The sequence below is a fragment of the Aulostomus chinensis genome, chromosome 12 (genome assembly GCF_037954235.1).
Source record: "Aulostomus chinensis isolate RoL2024-O1b breed Wild chromosome 12, RoL_Achi_v1.0, whole genome shotgun sequence".
Lineage (NCBI taxonomy): Eukaryota > Metazoa > Chordata > Actinopteri > Syngnathiformes > Aulostomidae > Aulostomus > Aulostomus chinensis.
The window spans coordinates 8,076,053-8,102,065 of record NC_141331.1 but is presented as its reverse complement, the minus strand read 5'-3'; the positions used below and the strand labels follow the sequence as shown (position 1 = coordinate 8,102,065).

The 26,013-nt window shown below is 42.5% G+C and overlaps 1 protein-coding gene across 3 annotated transcripts in view; it reads right to left on the bottom strand.

Annotated features, from left to right (window-relative positions):
- The window catches only part of LOC147251903 (E3 ubiquitin-protein ligase SH3RF3-like), a 98,555-nt gene extending 77,073 nt beyond the window's left edge, over positions 1-21,482 (bottom strand). For 2 of the 3 annotated variants that reach the window (XM_086219881.1, XM_086219883.1), the window contains exon 1: positions 20,452-21,481. In XM_086219881.1, the coding sequence (XP_086076007.1) occupies positions 20,452-20,865 (414 nt within the window). In that variant the 5' untranslated portion in view covers positions 20,866-21,481. Of the gene's footprint in view, positions 1-20,451 lie in introns of all 3 variants that reach the window. The other variant, XM_086219882.1, reaches the window with a different exon arrangement.
- Positions 21,483-26,013: the final 4,531 nt, after the last annotated feature.

Genomic DNA, 26,013 nt, shown 5'->3' with positions numbered 1-26,013 from the left:
CTTGAAGTAGATGAAAAAGAATAATTATCGTAACAACTTGTTTAAGAAGAAGCTCTTGAAGCTAACGTTTCTCTCCCTCAAGCCTGTCGTGATTAGAGGAGGAAGACACATCAAACAGGTGTGCGTGCTGTTGCCAGACTCGGCCAACATGGCCTCATATGACACGCCGTGTTGCCATAGAAATTTCAGACGCTATCTGCCACTTGGCGTAATGAGAAAAAAGAAGTCGAGGAAAGGGCTTGTGGTTCTACTTCCACTGTGCCAGTATCAGACGGCCAACCAAGATTTTGGATGTCTGAAATTCGGCCGGTCAGCAGCAGCTGGTCGATCCGTGATTGGTCATCATCACGCCCCTGTATGCTGGACAGCAAATGACACCCGATGAAACTGAAATTCAGGCTGGCTTCAAAGTGAGTCGCGGAGCTCAAAAATCATGCCAGAAACAAATTGTAGTGTATGCTCAGCTTTAGGATGCTGACCATGTAATCCCTCTGGTCAGAATCTGGCTTGGAACATTGGTTTCATCTTTCCTCATCTCTCTTCTGTCTCATTTCCTGTCTGGCTCTACTGTGTCCTCACAAATAAAAGCACACAATCAGTATTAGCAGCGCTAGCTGGCGTGATAGTGGTGGCATTATCTTGGGATTCGGTCTTCGAGTATGCCCTGAATCTATTCTGTGCTCAGCTCTGACAAGAATACAAATCGAAGGAAAACACTACTTTTTGGCCCAGAAAAATAGTCAGACAAACAAACACTAAAGCAACATCGTACATATCAGCTATTAGCAATTGTCAACAAAAAGTGAAGTGAGTCAGCTGGGCACTACAGTGTTTATATGTTTCCATTCGAGAGTGTCTACAAGTATGCACCGAGGGACATGAGTGACTGATCTGGGACAGGGACATCTAAGTGAACAACGGTGGAAAGAAATCAATTTTCTGGTGGCAAAAGAAGAGGGAGCAAAAGCGTGACTGAGGAGGTGTGACTGTGGGTTTTCCTTTAATACCACCAAGATCATATAGAGGAATACACAGAAGGACAGGCTGCCAGGAAAAGCCTTCCTGCTGACATTGTTTTATGTCTGAGAAAGTGTGTGGGAATGTGTGTGTGGAGATGAAGCAGCTGAATTCAGCAGATATAAAAGGAGCACTGTAGTGTCATTCAAAACCAGAGAGAGGGAGAGAGAGGGAGAGAGAGAGAGAGAGAGAGAGAGAGAGAGGGAGAGAGAGAGAGAGGGAGAGAGGACGCACAGGACAAAGAGGAAATAAAACAACGAGACAACAGCAGAGATGGAGTGTTAACATTAGTCAATGGAAGATGACAGCTGCTGTTGTACAGTAAGTTTACTATTTTATGACAATGTGAGACATTTTTATTAAGCTTTCTCATCCCTCCTGGTAGTGTATCCCACATCATCCATCTGCACATGCTCATAAGAAGGATAGGAATAATTAAAACTCCCGCTGGATTGCTCTCTACAGTATTTTACACCTCTGGTCAATCCCTAACTAGTGATGCCATACCAGGTGTCGCCGATCTGTCGCATCTCTGACTTCATACCACTGATGTTGCAAATTTCCAACACCAGAACCAAATTCAGACATGTGGGGAACATCGACCGTATTACGTAGTTAGTTATGTTAGAAATATGCCAGGAAAAGTCTTTTTTTGTTTTTTTTACAGCACCAGATCACAACAGTAATTATCTTGTGACACTTAAATAAAGCAGATGCAGGACTACGCTAATTTAATGACACCCAAAATGACCACCATGAGACAGGTCAGCTCTCATCTGCCTGGACTGGTCAGGCTGAAAAGAAGGAAGGAGACAGAGAGATAGAGAAAGAGAGAGAGAGAGAGAGAGAGAGAGTTGTGAACGATGTGATGTGTAAACAGAATATGACACAGCGTTGGAGGTGGGGTCTCCTTTAAATCCCCTGAAAGTTGCTCAGTGGCACATGAAGCCAAATGCGTCAGGTATGAAGGGAACACCCGTGCTCTTGCTCCATGGGCTACACAGGAGAATCGAGCAAGCACACTCAAGATGGCCGCTGGCCGAGCCTGGTAACTGTTTAACTCTTGTTAACTGGGATGAATTGTGCGGTTCTTTCAAATGTTCCTGGGCTGAACAGATCAAATTAACATTTATGATTTTTACTGTACTACAAGTCTGTAGGGAAGAGAATATTTGGGCTGCTGTGCATCACATGACAGACACCATAGTTGTAATTAGACAGTTGGGTCACGTTGTAAAATTGGCCCCGACCCGCGCCTCGCCTCGCCGTCTCCAGGCTGCAACTGGACAAACTTTTTACAATGTTGGATGCGGGAATATCGTGCAGCGTGTGCACTCTGTAAATGGAAACAGGAATGAACTAGCCTTTAATCAATTAACGTAAATAACATTTGCCTCCATCTTCTGGCAGTGGCAGGTACTACAAACAACTTTTGTCTACATCATCAGCTCTGTCTATTCTGTCATTGCCGTTTCGTAGAACGAGGGATGAACATTTATGGGTACACAAGCTTGTCAAATGATTTGTTTCACAATCAGGATTGGATCCATTTGGTCTGATAACACTTAGAAACTCTGAAAGAGCTACACCACTAAATTATTTATCACAGTCAAGTTAGTGGAGGGCCTGCATGCTCCTCGCCTAGGAGGACCAGGAGTTTCCAGCCATGATAGAACCTCAACATGAACCACTGGGTGCTTGCTGGTAAATCCTGCGGGTAACTGTGGGTGGTAAGATGATTTCCCAAACTTAAAACTCTGCTGTGGCAATGCATCACAACTTAAATTTAGACCAGCACAGCAAAACATCCTGTTCTCCTGTAAATAAAAAATAAGCCTCCACAAAGCAGTGTATCTTCCTGTGAGTGTGAGAAACTAACTCGCTGGCTTCACAGAGATAAAAACACAGTGAAAGTAGCACAAATCTAAGACTGAGGCTATTGTTATACCCTCCAAAATACTGTGTTTTTGTGCCAAAACAAAGTCTTTCAAGTTTATACTGAGAATATGGGTGTTGGGAAAAGGCAAGACGTTTGTGTTTTCAAGCCCATTTCAACACAATCTGCACTTTCTACAGGAGCTGGAGGCAAAGCCGTAGCTACACCTTACGTGACATTACGCCCGACTCAATAACAAGATTCACGTATGACAATCACGTCACAATCTTACAATGGCCCTGAGATCTCATCTGCATCTACAGAAAAACACGAAGAAGACAATGCGTGTCCACACAAATTTCCACTGTGAGTTGTCCCTCAATGTGGGTCTGATCCAAGCTGTCAGAGATCAAATTATGTCAGGATAAGCACAATAAAAGTCAAACGTCAAACTCAGAGATCGTCGGGGAGGTTTTGAGACGTCACACAGCACACGACCATGGTAGCCCTTAAACAGTGGGCGAAGCAGTAGATGACGCTGAGGGTCAAAGCCCTTCAACCGGGTGCCGGGACGGATAAAGGGATGGGACATGTGATTGTGATTTCAGCAATTCAGAGATTATTCAAGTCAGCAGAAATGTGAGAATCAAAGTCAGAAATTAAATTTCCAAACGGTCCAAGCCCTGGATGCTTTTTTTTTTTTTCTTTGAAAATATGACCCTGACTGGGCATTGTTGCTGACCAAGCGTATATCCTTCTCGCACTGACCATGCTCTTGGCTCGCAGGCGGCTAAGGTGGAAGATTGACAATGTGTCGAAATGTCCAACAGTAGTTTCATGTTTCACAGTAGCAATTTCAAAATTAATGTTGTACAACGATTTCATAAAATGCTATTTTTTGTCATGGTTCCAACAGCTATTGTAGGTTTCCTTCCTACTATTGCACTGACATTCACTGGGTTTATATCCAGGGATCTGTTCACAGTTATTTCTAAATCACTTTAACGAGTCACTTCCCTTTCTTGTCCTTCACAAAAGCACAAAGGAACTGAGGAGAGTGGAGATAGTGACTGGGGCAAAAGATGAAATGGAGGAAAGAGGGTGAGATAGAGGCGGGACTGTGTCGATAAGGAAAGAAATGGGGTAATGTATGAAAGAATGTATTTTCAGAGAGAAAAAGGGAAAGCCGTGGCTGCAGGGTTTGACACTGTCCCAGTTTTATACTGCGCCAGTATCTCCTGTGGCTCCCCAGAACATTTCCCCCCCAGTTGATTAATGCTGCCATCCCAACCAGTGCAAGCACCTTTGAAGACTGAGGAAAAACAAAAAAGAAGATGATTCACATCAAATTTTTGCACTCAATTTCATCCTCGTTTTACATTTTAGTCTTGATTGCGTGAGTCAAACTGTTCTGGGCCGTGACAGCATGAGAACTCAGGATGATCTGAAACTAAGAAAATTAAAGCTCTTGATATTTTCCTTCACAATCGGAAAGGTTTCCTCCCTGTGGATGGGATAGTTTCAATTCCAGGCCTTTGAGAGCCAGTCAGAAACTTTGCTGCTGCATATTATACGCTTTATCATTAAAAATACCTTTTTTTGAGAGGCACCATTGGCAGCAACAAATCTGTTGCAACACATAAAAGTTTGGCTCACCCCCAAATCCCTGAGAAAAAGCTGTGTAAGACGCAGCTGCTATTTGGCAAACAATGATTTAAAAGTAACTGATGATATCTTTATAGATTACTACAGATTTGCTGATTGTAATTTTCTTTACGATACCAATTTGTGTGTGTGTCTTTTAAGTTTGATCTGTAGATTTTCTTTTATTCCAAGAACGAGGGCCAAATTGTAAGCATCAAACACATATTTTCACTTTGATTAGAAAAAGTTCAAGTTTCTTAACTCCTCATTAACTTAAATCTCAAAATTAAGTGCGGGAAAGAGCTCATCCAAATAAAATCTAATTCAAAATGATTACAGTTTAGCCTAAAAAGAAGCAGACCAGACGAATATACAGAAGAGAAAAAAACAGTGCATCACACTCCGAGAACATCAGATTTCATTATGCCCAGTTTATTATGGTTAACATCCGTCAGAAAACTCCTTCATGGCAAAGTGTGTTCATCGTTCACATTCGCACCACAAAATACAGTGGTACAGTGAATGTCACACAGTTTTCACATTAACATAGTCCTGCTAATGGATGACATTCATGCCTCTGTACATCAGTTTTCTCTCCAAGCGTAAAGTTAGCTTTAACTGCTTAGCTTTCGTTAGCTTCTTCAATCTGGATCATCTCCTGATTCTTCTTCAAGCAGCCACGTGTTACTTTGCTTAAACGTCAACAAATAATTTCAGATAAACAGATGTGAAATTTGGAAAAAACTGAATAGGTATTCTCATTTCACATTTAAACCGCCACATTTCTGATGAATGGGACTGAGAACATTTAAATTAAATTAAAGATTTGAATGCATAAAACTGGCTTGAAAGCCCATAACAAATATGCCAGTTGGATGAACAAACCCCAAGCATGCTCCCTTCCTGGCTCTTAATCATATCCTTTGATTATGGTGCAAGATACAAGTCACACACACACACACACACACACACACACACACACACACACACACACACACACACACACACACACACACACAGCCAGTCACTTCAATAGGTGTGTTGCTAACAACATCAGTATTGTGAGAACTCGAATGCTGAAGGTGATAACTCTTGATAAACAAATCGGCTAACCAGTATGGCAGGTTTATTTTTCAGTCTGCTCAGTCTGAGAGATTAAATGTTTAAATTGAACCCTTTTTTCCTCCTTAGTTTAAAGGCTATGACAAATAAAACTAAAAACAAAACAAAAGAAAACAATTATTGTCCAGACAGACGGACAGATATTTGGATGTGATTGGTAGCTTTTGCCAGGGAACAGCTTGATGACCTGTGGTGTTTAAATAGAGCTGGCAGGACTTGGTAAAGGAAGCCCGAGATGAGTTGGGACCTTGGCCAACTGTCTGAGGCCAGATGAAGAGAATGAATGGAGAGCTGAGTAGCAAAGTGGCTGCGATCATTTTCTAGAAGTCTCTCTTGGAGTGGACAAACATCGCTCAAAGACAAAGATGAGAGTAATGAAGGAGAGAGCGGCGAGAGGAGACGATGAAACAAAGAAGGGATGGCAGGGAGATGCACAACAGCCAGGCAGGAAGCTGAAAGGGGTTCAGCATTCAAAGAGAAAACTCATATTTAGTTTGAAGACTGTCAACAATTGTGACAGCAGCAATGAATTATACATTATCAATAGAGCGACTGCATATTCTAACACTTTCTCCTGTTGTATGTTCAGCTGGCTAAGACGGACGTGCAGGATTAGACTCAACAGGCCATTTGGAAGACGATAAATCACTGTACGAGTTATTGAAAACACATGTTGAACACTTTGAGCTGACGGGCTATTCTCAGCATCTACTCCAGCTTGGTGGGGTAAATTGTCACCGTTCAAAAGGGGAAAGACACAGAGATTTGTTTTTAAGAGGTATGAAAGAAACGGAGTTCCCAAAACCAATAAAGTGTTTGAAAAGTGACTGGCGTATACATTTTAAATTAAAGACTACGCCAGGTGGACCACATCAATGGTAGAAATGAAATGAACTCCCAAACACTGTCTTCTTCACCTGCACTTACAAAAGTAGCAGTTATTGGATTGTTCCTGATATATCTGCAAGTGAAGGTGTCTGTGCAGGAGTTCTTCAAATCGCTCGAAATTCCCCTGCAGTTCATGACTCAGTGTTTACAATGGAGTCTTAAGACACAGTGAAAAACTGGAGCTACATTGTGCATCCTTCCTTTGTTGCACAGTTCTGCTTTCTGTCAGTTGAGCCTTTTGCTAGTGAGGGCAGACTGACATTTAAATGATGGCCTTTTCATTGTCATCATGTCTCCAGATGTTACACAGACGACACCATGTATCAGAGATAATTGTTTTTGCAACAGTCCACAACAATATCAAGCGCCTTTATGGTAGTAAGGTTGCATTGTCACGGGTAAAATATCCTCGAGATATCCTCTTCAAATGATATTAAAATCAGAAAGACATTCCTTGTGCAAGGATGTCACTCTCGTCGCCAGTATGAGACAATGAGGAGGAAACAGAGAGAAAGACAGATGACAGAGGGGCGGGAAGTGTCAGTGATGGACTCCAACTGGGATTTACAGCGGAATAATAACTGTAACATTGCGCGCGCGCGCTCTCTCTCTCGCTCACACGCACAGACAAACAACAGAGGGTTATTGTCTGCCTGATTTTCATCCCTAAACTACTCAAGACTAATCTTTCTCATTTCTGCCAGATCATTTATACTTTGATGAGAAGTTTGAGGTCACAACACCTGATTAATTACCTGAACAATCACCGGCATGGCTCTGGTCGGATTTCTGGCACTTGGTACATTTTTGTTGTCTGTCCGCACTCGGAGCAATTTTACAGTGCGATTTCCTTGAGGGCTGCTGTCACAATTGATCTGAACAGTGTGAATATAAATGTTGCAGTGCATTTTAATGATGCAAACCCTCTTTCACTAGTGGCGAATAGCGCACCAAGTTTGTTCCATGTTGGTTACTTCATTTGTTTTGCTGAAGCCAAAATATTCCCATGCAGAGGCAGGGGCCAGGAGAAAGGACAAATTCCGACCTGCACATGATTGGATGTTTTTGTTTGATGGCATCTGGATTTATTAATACAATTGCTTGGATTAATACTCCAGTTCTGTCTTATACTGCAACAAGCTGTTTTTCTGTTGTTGTTGTTGTTTTATAACTGCAACCTGTTTGGTATAATTGGACGTGGAATTATTTAAAAACTTCACCAGAATCAATTATATTGAGTTTATGTCCTTCCTTGTCATATGTCACTCCAGAATGATGCAACTAAGTGCACATGTTGCATCACACTTTTAATGACTAACTGACTATTGATTGTTAGAAACTCTCAGTACCAATAAATGAAAGTATAATAAGCAGTAGCCACTAAAAATCCTCCCAGCTATCACCTGAAACCTCGACTACTCTAACATGAGCAGCAATAATCCAACTATTTGCCTTATAGGACATTTTCTTGCTAAATATTGATAACACTAAACTTCAAACAAGGGGCAGCATGGTTCAGAGGGAGAGTGGCCGTCTAGCAACCGAAGGGTTGCTGGTTCGATCCTCACATCCCCTGGTGTCTGTGTCCAAGTATCCTTGAGCAAGATACTGAGCCCCTAATTCTCCTGATGGCCCTGTGATGGACTGGCGACCTCTCCAGGTTGAACCCCGCCTCTCGCCCAATGTCAGCTAGGATAGACTCCAGTGCCCCCCACCCCCCCCCCCCCCCCACGATCCTTAATGGATAAGCAGAACAGAAAACTCATTCTGAATACTTGTTGGATGCTGTAGCAAGTCTGAAACATTGAAAATACTGAAATTGATGTGCACATGTCTCCAGTGCACAAGGTGGGTTTGCATGAACTCTGATATTCTGACTATAATTGGTGTAGAAGCTTGAAGGAAACAAGGCACGACCTCCAAACTGACCATTAGAATAAATCTGCTGCTCTCACACAGATTCAAGAACACCTGAATCCTAATGGAGGGAGGATTAATTGCAGGTTTGTGTAGAACTGTAGTCTGTTATTTCAGTGTTACAGTGTATTCTGACATCTAAACAAATGTTCAACTAAAAACAACAACAACAACCTGACTTTCACCTGAGGTACTAACAGCTTCCACCAGGCTTTACAGTGCATTTGACCCAGTTTTTCCAGATTTGAATATAACATTATTGCAATCCCATAAATGTTCTTATCTGGAATACAAGATGTCTTTCACCACAACACTGTGGGAAAAAAAGACATCTCATTCCATGTTTCCCCCAGAATATAGAGGATTCATATGATAGGGATGTAAATTTCCAGATTGGTCTGTGCATGTTGCCATGGGAACATGCCTCTGTTGATAGGTGTCATCTCCTGCCTGCATTTCTTAAAGTGACACTTAATAGCCAGAACAAACAGGTCAAAGACAGTCCACAATATCCTGCACCTGCACAAATGGTCGTCAGCTGAATGTCTCTGGTGAGTGTAAAGCTTTTCACATTTAAAGGCAGCTGAGTTTTAGTCTACCAGTGTTCCCATTGTTCCCAGTCTAAACAGAACACAGCAATGAGAGGATGGTATTTGACTTCTGCTTACATAATCCCAGGCCTGGAGGGAGAAAACTGCCAGATCCCACTTATATACACAAACACACACACACACACACACACACACACACACACACACACGCACACGCACGCACTAAAGCCAAAGCAAAACATTCACCACCTAACTGCCACTGAATTTTATCAATTCCCTTCCAACTCTCCCCACATTTCTCCAATGATCTGACCACGACCAGCTACACACCCCTAAAACACACACATACACGATTGCAATTTTATGAGTAGAAAAACTAAAAACATCATTCCAGGATGATTTATTCATAAGCTTTACTTATACAGTATATACACACATTACACATTTATTTTTACGTACACACAGAAAACCACTAAAACACCACACATTCTTCCGCCAACTTGAATGTACCGATGGTATAAAACACACAAGCAGAGCCAGGGGTGGATGTTTGGACGCAGACGTCAGCGTGGAAAGATGATCGCAGCTGTACTGCAGCCGTGACACATCAGAGTGAGTCCTAAAATAACCTGAGCTGTTCTTTAATGATCCCCAAAAGTCAAACGTCTTCGAATAAACCTGTCAGGAGAAAAATCCCTGAACTGCAAATATTGTTCTCTGTCGACACATTTTAAATGTCCACTGCTACAACAATAGCCTTTATATTCATGAAATGATGATTTGTGCGCAGTGGTGACAACTTTTTTTTTTTAAATCCCCAATCGTATTTTGGTTTAATTGTATCATTATGCAAATCCTATTATAGATGTTATATGCTTTAGGGATTTTGTGTTGACATGATTTAAAGCATATTTTAACAGCTAGACCCGGACCGTGCAATGTATTGCGTACGACTAAAGCTTTCAATTTTCAGTTTATTCATGTGTGAAATATTATTCTTTATTTAGGGATTTTGTTCTTCAAGTCTTGGTTTTTGCTAGTTTACATAAGAGAGGCAAGTCGAAGCGGTTGTTCCTATAAGATCAAATCCTACTGACACATTTTAAATAGAACATTTGTCTTTCGTTTAACAGAGGAGGGTGCAGTCTGAGGCTCAGCAGTGCAGGCGTCACTGGTGAGGTGTGGCCAGGTTAAGTCTTATTTGCTGCAGTGAAAAGTAATGCGTTAAACTTGTATGATAAGAACTTTAACAAATAATAAATGCATATTTATCCAGCACCTGCAGAGGCGATAAAAGAGACACTGTGTACATTTGATGATGGAAATCAGAGAGGGTTGGAATGTGAGGAGATTTCTTTATCGTGTTTTGCACTGATGTTTGTTACTTGAACAATTTGAGGCTGCTTTCAGTCGCTAAACTTTTCCATGGGTGCAGTGCAAGCAGCAAATATTGTGGAACATTTATACAGTCAAGATAAAAGCTGTAGTCCTGCAGTCCACAACGGAAGAAACTCTCCGGGGGAAACACAAGTTAACTTGTAGCAAGTGAGAAACAAGTTTTCTCTAAGGTGTGGGCACACATGGCTTTGAAAGGAACTGGGAGATGATAATCGGATTAAATTTATGTCACGGAAAAAACACGCCTGTGATTAGTTTTTAAACTAATTACAACTCCTTTGTACCCAGATTATTCATTGTTTACCTAATAGCTTGGAACATCCCAAATGCATTCAAGCCATTTGCTTTACACTATTTAAAAAAGGCTTTTAGGAACCAGCTAAACTACCACAGAAAGTTCATTTGGTCCCACAGGCAGAGTAAAAGAAGACAAAAGCATGATTTCATAAAGACCGTAAACACTGTGGATGATGGACTGAAGTGGAGAGCCGTGAGAATGAACAGCAGGTTGATGAAGAGGAAGACTTGTATTCACTGCCATGTGTCCAAACTCTCTTCAGATGTCTCTGTTTGTATCTGTGTCGTGAGTGTGTGTGTGTGTGTGTGTGTGTGTGTGTGTGTGTGTGTGTGTGTGTGTGTGTGTGTGTCAGTACACACTGATCACTCTTCCCTCCTTGAGCCAAGACCCTGTTTCCTGCCAAGTCTAAAATGGGTAGTGGGTGCATTTCAACATCTCTCCATTACAGAGAAAGATGAGGAGGAGGACACGGTGAGGCATTTTTAAACAGGACAGGAAGGAACTCAAACATATTAACACACACACACACACACACACACACACACACACACACACACACACACACACACACACGCACACGCACACACCTGTACTGTTGGACACCACCATCTTTCCACAAATCTGTTCCCCCAAGAGAACTGTTCCACTTCTTCAAACGCATCACCGGTTGAACCGCATCCATTATTACAACAGACACACATGACATTGGACGCCACTGGAGGAGTCAGCGGAGTCCTGAAACAAAATCAAAACTACTTGGAGGATCAAACTATGACTTTATCCCAGTGGAAGCAGGAGTTTTGGTGTGGAAGCTGTTGGTTCGAAAAGCAAGAAAAAAGCTGTTATTGTGTGTTATATATATTTTCCACGAGTAAACATTCATACCAGTCAACGTTTAAATAGAAAGCTAATGATGAGGGGGCTGCCTCACAACACATTCATGCATCGGTGCTCTCGTGTCTATTAAACTATTTTCTACTACCATCACTGTTTTGCATCATAACATTAAGAACCGAATGCGTTTAGCTTATTCAACTGTACTTCATCCGGTCGCTTAACAAGAAGAGAAGAACAGTTTGAGGACATATTAACTATAACGACATGCAGCCAATGTGAACAGTTTTCCATGTTAGGAATGTAGAGAATATATTAGCTCCGAGCCGCCCTGGATGGCTCTTTCCTTGCCAGCTACAATCGGTTTGCAGCTTAGAGACTGTCATTCGTCAATAGCCAATTGTGTACTCTTACTGTGTGATTGTATCTCACCTGCATGTTTACTGCGCCTGAATCTGGTTCCTCATCAGGCTCTGTATAAAGTCCTGGACCCCACCACAGTGCTCCCAGTCAGCCTCAGAATGACCTGTGCAGCCTATTGATCACCTCGTCAGTGGTTGTGTCTACCGGTAGCTTTCTCCCCTGAGCTCAGAGCGTATTTAGGGTTTAATTTGGTTAGTTTATGTGAGTCAGTAGTCTTTTTGTTCCAATTAGCCCAAAGCCGGATGTTTATAATTCATCCTTTTTGGAACAAAATGCTTGAGTGTCTTTTTAACTTGTGGTTTGTCTGTGGCCTTATTATTTTTTTTCCTTCTGGGTTCTATGGGTTGCTTCCTGTCTTTCCTCATCAAACCCCATCTGGAGCTGTAACACATTAGAAGTTTGTATTCTGATCACAGCTGGTTTGTTCGCAGAAGGCACACGAACTAGCCCTAGCTGTCTCGTTGGTTGGTTCACAGGTCTGGTTGCAGTTGTTTGTTACCCATCTCAAAATTCTATCATCCTACCAAATTTCATCAACATTATTTTTTTGCGTTATCTTGCTAACAGAGAATCAGACAAAACCACGGTCGGCGTTAGTTCCTTGGCAGAGGTAAAACGTCTGATAATACATATAGAACAAAACCTCTGTTTGACTTATAAAGTATGAAACTTGACGTATTGACATGCCGGTTTGTCCACAAGACGGTTTAAATGCAACCTGAAAACACCCCCCCCCCCCCCCCCAAATGTCAATCAGTGACATCTCACCCTCATCTCCATAACAACAATGGAACCAAGACTGAGGGGGTTAACCCTTAACCTAGTGTGTGTGTGTGTGTGTGTGTGTGTGTGTCCATGTGTATTTGTGTGCCTGGGGGATGGGATTGATGGGATTCCACCCATACACCCATGGGAATAGCAGTCAAGCTCCAAAGCTTGTTTAGGTTTTAACACCCATTACCCATCAACCACCCCCCCCAACTTAAATAACACACCAACACTAACTCATTAACGCACCCACCGCACTGTAAACTGCCCTTGACCACCACTTTGCCTGCATCCATCAATCAATCATCTGCCTAACCTCCATATCTGGATGGACAGGATCAAGGATAAAGAGTGATGTGGGATGACATCACCCGCATTCATGACGACATGAACACCACTGAACAGGGGAAGGTATTATGGAAACACTTCATCCACATTTTACAACAGTAATGTTCAACGACTTCTCCAAAATTTTCATGGCGTTTGTTTAAACCAGAAATAAAACTAGAAATGCGTGTCAAAGTTTACCAGCATTTATTTAACTAATTGCTAAAAGTAACGAGGTGGTTCGATTGAACACATTAATATGTTATATATAAGAAAATCAATTTGAACCAAAAGGGATATTTCTGTCTATCTTAACTGAACCACATATACTTTATAATAAGGTGTTTGGGAAGCCAGTTTTCACAACTTCCTCTGCATTTTCTGTCTCTTCAAGAACTTTCCAGAACTGTAAACTGCAATTTTTTTTCCAATTTCTTGGCTTTTACCAGTTTTTTTATGAATGAATAATCCACTTGTAAACAAAGTACATATCTGGAAAAATGTGTGTTTTCTATTTACATGATTAACATTCTTTTTACATTCCAACTCAATAAGATAAATGTCGCTGTCTCAGAGGCTTTTAACACATCAGGTGGTATTAATAGTTTATTTGGCATGAAAATGTTTTAATCTGCTAAATGCTAAGATATTGGCTGTGGGCAGTTTCATTGGAAACTATTCTTTCAATCCAACTGTGCCAAATGTTTACAGAAATATAGAAAATAAACACTTCAATCAGCGTGGAAATAGATGAATGGAAAGTATAGAGTTTAGTTTCAATGGTAAATGGACTCAATTTTATAAAGCGCTTTTCTACCTTAGCGGTACTCAAAGCACTTTACAGTGTCATCTCATTCACCCATTCACACACACACACTCACACTGATGGTGGAGGCTGCCATGCAAGGTGCCAACCTACTCATCAGGAGCAATTATGGGTTCAGTATCTTGCTCAAAGACACTTCGACATGGTCACCGCGGTTGAGGATCGAACCAGCGACCCTTTGGTTGCTAGATGGCCACTCTACCCCTGAGCCACGCCGCCTTCAACCTGCATACACACTCTAGACACGGGGAAACAGTTGTTATATTGCATTGTTGCTCGTGAATAATGCAGAATTTCTGCTCGAAATTTCCTTGAGAGTGACAGATATTCTTCATCTTTCTAATCTTGGATTATAAAGCTGTATAATTTATTCAGATGTACTGTATTTTTGGTGTTAACAAAATAACAACTAACACCGTGACACCTTTAAAATAGGATTCAAACTGAACTGTGGATTGTGTGAACCGCTCCACCACTCATGTGCATGTGCGCTTGCGTACACACACAAACACGCAAACACAGAAAACACGCACGCATGCACACACACACGCACCTCTAAAGACATCCTAGGAGAAACAACAAGCACTCCTTTTAATGGCAGCACACAGATTTAAGTGTGTGTGTGTGTGTGTGTGTGTATGTGTGTGTGAGTGTCTGTAGAGGGAATCTCATTATGTAGCAACACTGAAAGATTACCTCACATGAACAGAAAAAGAAAAGAAAGATGGACATGAGAAAGAATGAGTAAAACAGCAGACAGGAACATGGTGTTTCTGAGCGCACACATGCAGTTTTATCCCAGAGATCTTCCTCCTCCACCTCCTGTGCTTCTCCTCCGTCTGACTGTTTCCGCTTTTAAAAGGGGAATAAAGGTTTTCGCTGCGTCTGTGCAAGCCACATGGCTGAAAAAAAGAACCAGTGCGTTTTTATCTTGTGACATTGTCGTTTTCAGTTCTGCTGATCGAATTTAACCACTGTGGCTCCAAAAACACATCTGGCCATTCAACAAATGCTGGGTAACACAATTATAAGCCATTAAATATAACTCTGGTGCATATCAAGTTATGACACCATGTGACCTCATTCATACGAGAGTGAGGGGGGAAAGTATTTGACCTACTAATCTTTTTTGGACCAGGTCATTCTGTCCAGAGGTATTCATGACTGGTTCAACGTGTTCAATGACATTTACGGCTGTCGAAATTTGAATATTCTCTCTACATAGTAAGAAGGTATTGAAATATATAATATGATGCTTTAATAATTTTAGGTATTTTACATTTAAACACAGCGGACCTTTCTCTCTGACTACAGCAAACCAGTACAACAAAGAAACAAACCAGTACTAGTATGTTTAGGTTTCCCAGTCGGCTCTCTCTACAGTGTGGCTTCTACTTCTGTGAGATTTCATGATAGTTGACTGGTAAACCAGCTTATAGGTGCATCACTACCACCAACTGGCAGCCTTGTGGCAGAAGAACAGAACCGTGATCTAGTGAGAGCCACTGAAGCGCTGCGGCATGCTGGGAGCTCAGAGTGTAACGAGTTATATATGATAATGTATATTATATATTTGAATATACATTTTCTATTAAATATTCCTTTGTTTCATGTATTCAAATATATATTGGAATCTACAATATTCTCTGAAAGCCCTGATGGCCTTTTTCAACATTTTGTCATTTTTGCCATTCATCTCAAAATTACAAAATATCTATTCTCTTTACTTCTCATAACGGTGCAGTTGCTTATAAATCGTAGTTGTATACGGATGATTTAGACATGAGTTATCCAGTCATTTATCTATGAAAGCAAGAAATCTCTGCATGGATGGATGCACATAACAGGCGCCGCACAAGTATAATTTAAGTTTCATTCAAAGTACAGTTATTACAGTCTCATCAAACTCTACCTGCTACCTGCTCCTGACTGGTGAAGCTATGCTAATCTGTCATGTAATGTCATAAGAGGGAAAAACATATTTGTGTGCGCCACTACATGATGCTTTATAGTATTGATAGTCATAAATTATTGAGAACATGACAGATATTCAGTGCTGAAAGAGTGTTTACAGTGGAATGTAGAATAAATCATGTGACTTCAGATCATCAATTAAGAGATCATTTGTGAACTCAAATAAACGTGTTCCTCTGAGATCACCGCAGTGAATTATTTATGGTAACAGTAGCTTAACAACTGGGAAGTAGCTTGCTGACCATCTAGCTGCTGCTCCAGGAATTATCCTGCGTCTAAAACATCAACTAAAGGAGATGAAAGTGGACACTTTCATCACACTCTGTATTTATTCTTTGTTTTTTGCGTTGTTGCGTGTTCCAAAAAAGAAAGAAAACATCTGACATTGTAATATTATATCTATGAGAGCATAAGAAAAACAACCATTGCAGATCCCCTTTAAGCTGCCTTGTATTGTTTAAATGTCACTAGCTCACACGCACGCTGGTCCCGATCAGAGGTTTTTGGCTGTGGAGGTTGTTGACTGAGAGCTTGTTGTTTTCTTCCAGGGCTCAACAGTGGCATGCATGAGTCTGTGTTTGTGATTAAAACAATAAACACAAGTTTTTCTCATACTGTGTCAATGTATCGTTGAGGAGATATCAGATAGACCATCAACGAAAGCTGTAGAGCAGAGAATACACAGCTGTGAGGACCAACTTGAGCTTTAGACTTTGAGGGTGGGAAAGTTTGTAAAGTCATCATTGTGGTAAATGCACCACCCTCAAGAGAGTAAGTTGACTAGGTTTGTGTGTGTGTGTGTGTGTGTGTGTGTGTGTGTGTGTGTGTGTGTGCTTTGTTGAGAATGAGACTAGAAGAGAGAACTGAAGAATTTTTATAGATTTATGACCCACACACTGTATTGAATGTATTAAGACTGCAGGAGCCAATCAAAAATCAATGACGGATCGTTGTCAAGAGTCAGTATATTCGTATGTAAAGCTCTTTGTATCCCTTCACAGTCATGGTGGAGATGTTTTTCTCATTCAGTTAAAATAGCCTCCTCATGATTAACTCCTATATAGGTCCTCAAACTCCCGGAGCTCTGTTCACAGATTGTTTTTATGTAAAATGTAATCATTTCCTGACATTCGGTCTTACGTTTCAATCATCGGTCACTATCAAAGGATGCAGATGGCAGGAAGCAAACCATTCATATCCTATGATGGTTCTGTCCGTGCAATGCTATTCTGTCTTGCCATGTGTCGAGATAATGACAAACACACTCTTAACCAAAAGGGGTGTTGCTGCAATGCAAAACTGTTGCAGTAAACCTCATTTTGAGATGTTTTACAAAGTGTAAGAAGATGCAGCCAGCACGCACAGAAGCCGTTTAATGCTAGTAGCATTTATGCTAACCTCCTCAGGAGCTGCCTCTGATTCAAGCACACCTTGACCACACCCATATCTCCTCAAAAAGAACCCGATGGTCCAAACCACTTTGGGTCAAACACAAACACAGAGAACAAAACCTGAAAAGAGAGTTTCTTACGTGATCCAACTACGTTGGTATCTTTCAAGACCAATTTCCTCGCAGTAATAAGTGGCAAAGTGAAAGTAACCCTTCTGAACATAAAGAAGAACGACTAAATGTTCTTAGCCAGGCCGCAAAATTGACCTGCGGGACTCGTTTAGTTCATTCTCCTCTGTATGAGAAACAGATTAAATGAATATATTCTAAATTTCATTTTGCAGTCAAGTGCTGGCAACCGCAGCACCGCTACAACAAAATCCACTATTTCCTCCCGCTGCTGAAAAATAAAAGAGGAAACATGTAGCGTGTTAGAAAATTATCAGCCTTGATACATTCTTAGCACAGAGTAGACATCTGAAAACCCAACGAGCAACACAAACAGCAGGGGAAAGCTGGTCTTGCTGCTGACTCAGCAAGCCTGCCTCTTCTTCCATTTCCATAGCAACACATGTATCTACAACGACTAATACCTGAGTGTTCGGTTTGACCCGTTTGACTCTTTCAATAAGAGTATGAGTGTGTCAGATTTAACTCCCGTTTCTGTGTGCGGGAGGGGGGGGCGGCATACGCACACACACACACACACACCACTGTTATAGGAGATTAATTCACACTTTCATCGCCACACACCGGCCCCAAGGGAGCCTGAAGGAGACCAGGGCAAAGTGGCTGCAGGGGATTGTTGAGGGTAATGGGTTATAGGTAGGGGTGTGTGTGTGTGTGTGTGTGTGCGTGTGTGTGTGTGTGTGTGTTCAGTAGTCATAAAGGCTTCACCGAGTGCTCTCTCAACGGGGCACTAAAAACAAACACAGACTGGCTACAACTGAGACCAGGGCCGGCGTGAGTGCTGTGCATACATCAGTGTGTGCATGTTCTTTCCACCGTATTCGAACTGATTAGTTAATTGCAAATGTTAAGGTAATCTCACACTTCTATGTTTGCTTTTTCCCCCCACAGCCTGCGTTTCAGCATCTCTTTTGTTCATTTTTCTTTATGAACTGGCACCTCGCCTGCCCCCACGGTATATTGAGTGAATTTAAATTGAGTGTTAGGTGTTAGTGGAAATGTCACTGAGGGTTTGTTCATCGCCATGAATGAATGACTGCTCACTGCTGCTGCACTTCATCACACCAAAGCGCTCCGCTGCATCAATCAATGGCTAGCTTGCCCGATAAGTCTTGTACAGAAAGGAGGGGGTGGTGGGTGTTGGGGGTGGGAGGGTTGGCTGATGGCAACCACCTTTGTTGGGCTGGTTATTCATGGCATCCTCATCGTACTGGGAACACACTAAACTGTTGAGGCCAAGCATATCTGACCCTCATTGCCTTCATCTCCTCCTACATTTATCAGGAAACACACAGCGAGCTCTGACAAATAGACTCCATCCATCTTCACAAGTAACGGGAGGAAGTATTGAGTCTGCTTTGAAGAGTCAGAAAAGCTTTGTCATCAGACTGACATCACCTCTACTGTGTCTCATGGGTCTCACTGTGTATAAATAAAGCACCTTTATAGTTTTGCTCTGATCCCGTATGCCAATCTTTTCCATCAAACCCAAACAACGGCAAAAGACAAAGGATCCCAGCGCAACTTTCAAATCACTGACAAAAACCAACAACAGGTACATGCACTGACGCAACAGTTAAAGTGTGGCACGGTTTCAGCATACAAATCATTAGTTAGGGTTTGGAAAGCTGTGGTTAAAGCTACTACTTTAAAGTTTCATGAGTTTCACGGGTGCATTGTTGAATGTGGGAGTTATGCTTGGAAACCGTGACTAAACTGCTGTCTCATTTGGACCGATTTGACGCACAGACTCTGTAACATGGAGGTCAAACTGAACCCGGCGTTATGACACTGGACTTGGTCAGAGAGATGCAAACAACGGCAGCTTGATACCTCGCCACAGGGTAGAACTTCATATTTGAAAATGTAATCCAGTTTGAACGCACCTGATCATTTACAAATTTTCTACTTAAATTTGTCAGTAAAAAAATACACTAAATAATCATGCATGGGCCTCCAGAGTGGTCAGGACCGACTCTGGTCTCTCTCTCTCTCTCTCTCTCTCTCTCTCTCTCTCTCTCTCTCTCACACACACACACACACACACACACCACCACCACCAACAGAAGTGAATTCTCAAGCTGTGGGAAACACTGCAGCGACTTCGTAAACGTGAGTAATTTCTCAGTTTCATATGAACACATGAACTCAAAACTGGTCGGAGTCACATTTTCTAAAGCACAACACAGATGACATCAGGTTTTTCCTCTCACTGCCACCTTCTTCAACGCGTATCGCATTACAGGTGCAACATAAAGCACTGGATGCAAGCGATCAAAGCTGTAATTCCTGCCCCATTGTGCTTGGATTATGAGAACGGGCTCCACCAGGACATTGTACAGACAGGTGACCCTGTCAGCATCTCTTGTTCTCACTCACATACGCAACTTTAATTATACCTCAGTGGCATGAAAGGAAAAGCACCCTCATTGTGATGCTAAAGCAGCAGAAGGCGGCAGAGCGGCTGATAATCTGACAATATTTCATGAACAAATCTGAAGCGCAATGTGACAAAAACCCCAAAGTGTGATGTTCTAGTCAACTCTGGACTCAAGAGTGGAGAAATGCTCCATAACTTATACCCGATTCATCCCAGTTAACGAGTATGCAGCAATCATTCCCCCTGCATGAGCACTCAGATCCTACATCTATAAAAGCGCACAGCAGCTGAGGATATCTGTGCGAGCAGCGTGCTGAACACACTGTTCCCCATATCTGAAAAAACATCAGAGGTAAACAGCTGTAGCCTACAGTGTAGCCTACATAATAAAGCAGACTGCAGACGTAGGCAGGAGCAGAAAGAGAAGCGATCTCAAAGTTGTCATACCCACCCCCAAACAAAAAACCCAAAACAAAAAAGAGACACGGGGAAGCATTCAGTTGCATTTAAGGAAGTGTGTGTTTTTTAGTGGAATAAGCAAACATTCGTTCAAATGTGCAGTTTGAGTGTGTTTGTCTGTGCTGCTTGTAGATTAAATGCCTGGAACATTGAGTGAGGAAGTCACCAACCTTAACAGGGGAGCTCCTGGTTGCTACAGGCAGCTCTCTGATCGCGCTGCCTGGAGGGGAAGCTGAAATCCCGGCTGCACATCCCTGCAGCGAGCCCCCGGCCAGGGACTGCCTGCCGCCTGCTCCAACGCCTCCTCCGCTCCCTCGCTGGGGCCGCTGCTTGATACCGTCCAGGAGGCGAACTAAGAGGATGTTAGCCGGGAGATCGTCCACTCCGCAGTCCACCAGGATGCGACACTCTGGACAGCGGAGCTCGTTCCGGGAGCTGACGATATTCTCCAGGCAGCGGCGGCAGAAGGTGTGCTGGCACGGCAGCACCTTGGCCGTGGTGTCCAGGCGCTCCAGGCACACCGAGCACTCCAACAGATCCAGCAACGACGAGGACTCGTCCATGTCGGCGGAGAGGGTGAGCATCTGGGCTTCACGGTCCGTGGGGGCGCCGCGGCGACTGGGTCTTGTACGGTAGAAATGGACCGGGAGCACAGAACATGCTGGAACCGGCGGGAAGCAGCCAACAAACGCCCCGCAACGGAGTCCCCCCGCGCGTCGAGCAGTTACCTCCTCTGACTGGTCTCCGCTGCTCTGCCTCCCTCAGCGAGCGAGCGACTGAGTGTGTGAGTGTGTGTGTGCGTCTCCTTCTCTCCAGCAGCTGTGCAGAAAGCGGTGAGGTCACGCTCTCATCATCATCATCACTCGCGCGCAGATCAAGAATTGCGCCGCGCGCGTGCACGGTCCAGACCCAGATTGATAAGGGAGCTCGCGAGACAGACAGACAGACGCACGGACGGTTAGTCAACAAACAACAGGTAACGTCAGGACATCGAAGAAGAAAGAGAAGAGAGGAAAAAAAAACAACCTCACAACAATAATAAACGAAACAACGTAAACTTAACCGTCACGTGACTTCAAACTGACACCGCTGACGGTTAAGACCAAACCTGGCGACAACGACTGACTCAGCCACGACTGACTGGGGCAGCTCGGTTCTTTCCAGTCAGCGTTTCCACTCCTCACACCTTCACACACACACACACACACACACACACACACACACACACACGAAGGTCACACATATAACCTGATACGTTGAGAGGACAATATTTCTCGGACTCCTACAAAAGAGGAGCAGCTGTTAAATTTACATTTTTTTTCTTCCAGCGCCATCATGAGTGAAACACTGTTGTCCGTGCTATGATAAATAATTGGAGAAGTCATTAAAGTTTAAGGATGACCAAACTTTGATTTAGCATCTTGGCTTCCTGCTTTGACGCACATCTACAGAGCGCATTAGCTCACCTGGTGAGTCGCACCTGACAGCTGCAGACGTCATTACCCCACAACTTCAATGTTTTTGAAATATGGGTTTCTGGCGACACCTGGTGGCTGCAAGTTAGCTTAAAAAAATCTTTATGTAATTATTTTTGATTACAGAGGTTTTAAAGTCTGGGTGACACAATATTGGCAATGCTTTAATTGTTAGCGGTGCAAATGACACGACAATTTCTTCTGTTCTTTAAAGAGCTGAAAATAAATCAGTGTGAGGAGAACAAGGGGTCTCTGACATGAAATGTGTTTGCACACACGTTTGTTCTTACCTTCTCGTCTTTGCCAGCCTGGCTGATTGACAGTTACATGATGTAGACAATAGCTGGCAGGAGCAAGGAGTTACAAATAGTCATCAGGCTGTGCCTCCTACCTAAAAGACTACATTTAGGGTTAAATAAATCCATAGCGTCTATTGGTGAAAATAATATTATTCTGGTATTTCTGTTCCTTTTAATAATTTTGTCACCATATATCCAATGTACAAGTACAAGGAGCATGCAGGACTTTTTTCCCCCATGAAACATTGGGAGTGTTGGGACAGAACAAGAAGATTTCCACTGTTGCTTAAGGAAAAACACTGTCGTGTGCTAATTAATGGACACAACAAAAACGTTTGTGTGTGTGTGTGTGTGTGTGTGTGTGTGTGTGTGTGTGTGTGTGTGTGTGTGTATGTGTGTGTGTGTGTATGTGGCTTCTCAGCCATGACTACAGGCCTGCTTTGCCTGTCCACCTGTTCAGACCTGCTCTGCTTACACACAGTGCCAGAGGGATAGGGGTTTTGTGTGTGTGTGTGGTGTGTGTGTGAGAAGCGATGAGTTCCTGGGTTGAGGGGTGGGCTCACTGTTATACCACCCACGACGATGGGACAAGGGAGGGTGTTTATGCATTTGTGTGTGTGTGTGTGTGTGTGTGTGTGTGTGTGTGTGTGTGTGTGTGTGTGTGTGCATGTGTGCAGCAACACAAGTACAGCATTTACAATGAGTAGTAACATACATTCAGTTCATCCAGTTCTACATGCACCCAAAAACATAATTTATGGACACAAAAATGATATAGAATCCAATATTACATGTGTATAGAAAGATATGTCCTGATTTTATACACAACCCCAAACAATTCTTAAACAAGTATGAACTTTTGTTTTTGTTCATTTCAAATTTCCGTTTAGCTTTTTTCATTCTCCCCTGTGAAGCATTTTTGAGGGAAAAGAAAAGTGCTATACGGGATGATTTACGACTATTATTTTAAACAAACTGCTCAATACGTACAAGTCAAATCCAAACAAACATGTCCTCATCTGTACAGTAAACCTTTTAAAGGTGCAAATATATTTTGTGCAGGTTTTTCAAATCATTATCATACATGCGAGCTAAAAAGATGGAAGAACAGCTTTTTAAAAAATCTGTAGAAAATCAGATGTATAAGACACTTTGATGTAAAAAAAAAAACTATAAAGATACGGAGGAGTGTGAAAACAATGGAGAACTAGAAGAATATCTGCACTTTTTCAGCCGGTTTGTTACAGAAGTTAACTCTGCTTTTCAGACCTGCCATTTCTTCAAGGTCTATTTGTAGCTGCATAGCTGCAGAACATTGCGATGCTACGGCAATCCAGCCACCAAGAATGTGTGGTTGTTGTCGTCAAGCCCTGATTTTGAATGCCTTGCTCACGCAGCGGCCCACAAGTGCTGGCAACAAGCCCGAACTCCTGGTTCCCTCCCTCTCTTTCCCTTTATCGTACCCACCCATGTCTTATGCCCAGTGCGTTTCATCTGCTTTATGTAATTCTCCACAGCCAATGATTGAGAATTAGAGGGGAACTAGAGCGAGAAGCGAACAAAAATGATTATTGTATGAAAATCCCCTCAATCCATTTAGGCAGCATAGTCGGAGCTCCCTATGGGACGCAGTGCTGTCAGCGACAGACAAAAGGTGGATGCTGGTGAGACAGTAAACATGTCAGCTGGGGAGGGTAACTAGCTTCCTGGAGGTCTGTGAGAGGTCACTAATTTGTCCAGTAATGATAAACCACATGCTGGAGTTGCACATTCAAAGGCTGTCATGTGCACTTTGTTCTACTGGTTTGGATTTAATTCATATAACAAGTATTGTGTTGAGACATGTCCACCTAAGTCACGCTGAGCTGTTCAGAAGAATGCCTCATCTTGCTCTTTTCATCTGGACAGCAGGGCCTTGATCAAAGTTACCGCTTGGATATTTTAGTGTCACCTCAGCTACTGGCCCCATTAGGTCCTAATGGGGCCCAGGGGTTTCAACTCCTCTCCACATACGGACACCTGGAGTTCATGACGATGTACAATACACCTCAAGTCCACTCATTTCCCATGGAAACCTCTTTAAGCACCGACATCCATTTATTTCTGTTCAAATAAGTTAAAAAAATTGAACTTTCGCTGAGGGGTTCACAGGCTAACAAGATATATATACAGTATGTATGTGTTAGCCTGTGAACCCCTCAGCTAGAGCAAATTAAAGTATACATTGGATTGGCAAGTGCTGTTATCACTGCCTTTATTAGCTCTGAAATCAGTTAGCTCATTTAGCTCGGACTACTATTTCACATGCGAAGTCAGTTGTTCACCACTCACTAATGTCTGTGGGAGCTTTTAGTTTTCGAGCAGCAAAGAGGAATCGATTTTTTGACAATAGGAGCAATAGCAAAATGGCAGTGATGCATCGATATTTAGCACTGGAGAATCTCCCTGTGTGAGAGCGCGCAGTTTGGAGGGGCTGCTGTCATCGTTGAATTCTTTACAAGTCCTGGTGATTGAAGAAAACAATAAATGTCAGGGTTCAGATGTTCATAGCCTGGATGGTGTTTAAAGCTAGTTTTTCAAGTCAGGGTGAGATGTGTTTCTTTGTGGTGAAGATTATCGACCCGACTTCAAAGACATATTTTTTAAATTAAAAATGATACTCAGGCGGTGAAATTTGTTGATAACACAACCCAAAAAAACAAAGCACCTCTCACAAAGCAACCTCCGTTCAAAACCTAAGAGCCGGTACAAAGAATCAAACTCTTCTGGCTGTTATGTGACAAACCTATCGCAGGCTTCGTCAAAGCTGACTTGACAGTCATCATGCAACATTTCACATGATGTGTTCCTGCCTGTGTTCTGTTTTTATCAGCCAAATCTGCTTCAGGTTTGGGGATGTGTGTTAATCAGGCCTTTTAAGTGTTTCCAAAGGTGCATACTGCACCGTGACATTCAGTCTTACTGGGACCATAAGCAGGTCTGGCTGTTTTAATTGCTGCACTGCAATCAGTGCAATCTGGCCAGAACTTAATGTGGACTTCATCACTCATAACTAACAGGTATCCTATATTTTCATATGCATCATTAATGCTTATTTCTTGATCAATACAAATTTTAATTGATTCCATAATTTATCAGCAAACAGCAAAGCCTCATGGGAGTTCTCTCATAAACTGGTGAAGAAAGAGATTCAATTTTTGTTGCCGGAGTTGATCACGTATAATGAATATATATATATTGTGTGTGTGTGTGTGTGAGACTCTATGTGTGTATGTATGTGTGTGTGTGTGCATGTGTGTGTATTCTCCTTTGTATCTATACCATATACCTCTCTCGTATCAACCAATGTCCTTCGTTCATGCAAAAGTAGGTTAGCTGACGCAGCAGTTACCATGGAAACCAGGCTCTTTCTTCCTTGTTGAAGTGTAGTTAGAGAATGTGTGAGCATTGGGGGTGGGTGGGTGGGGAGGGGGGGGGACAGGGGCACTAATAAAGTCTGAAGTAGTAGAGTCTGAAGTAGTTTCACTTGTACAGCATGTTCTTTGGAGACTAGAGAACACTCGAGTTTTCTTCAAATGCTAAATGGTGAGTTTAAGAAGGTTATATTATTCTCACTGTGGTAATGTGAAACTTTTTGGTCAGTTTGTCATTAGTTGAAGAAATTCTTCTTTTAGTTGTTCTACAATAGGACCAAGGCCAGGAGGGCCTTGAAAGAGCCCAGCCACCCAGACAACAGTCCCTTCTCGCTGCTGCTGGGGGAGAAAGAACCAAATCCACCAGAACAAGTCGGGCTCAAGAGGAGCTTCTACCCTCATGCGTTGTATTGAACTCACGCACCACATCCTTGCACATGTTGGACAGCTATCTTGATCATTTTGTGTTTTTATTTTTCTGAATGTTTTGTCTTCTAATCTCTCTCTCTCTCACACACACACACACACACACACACACACACACA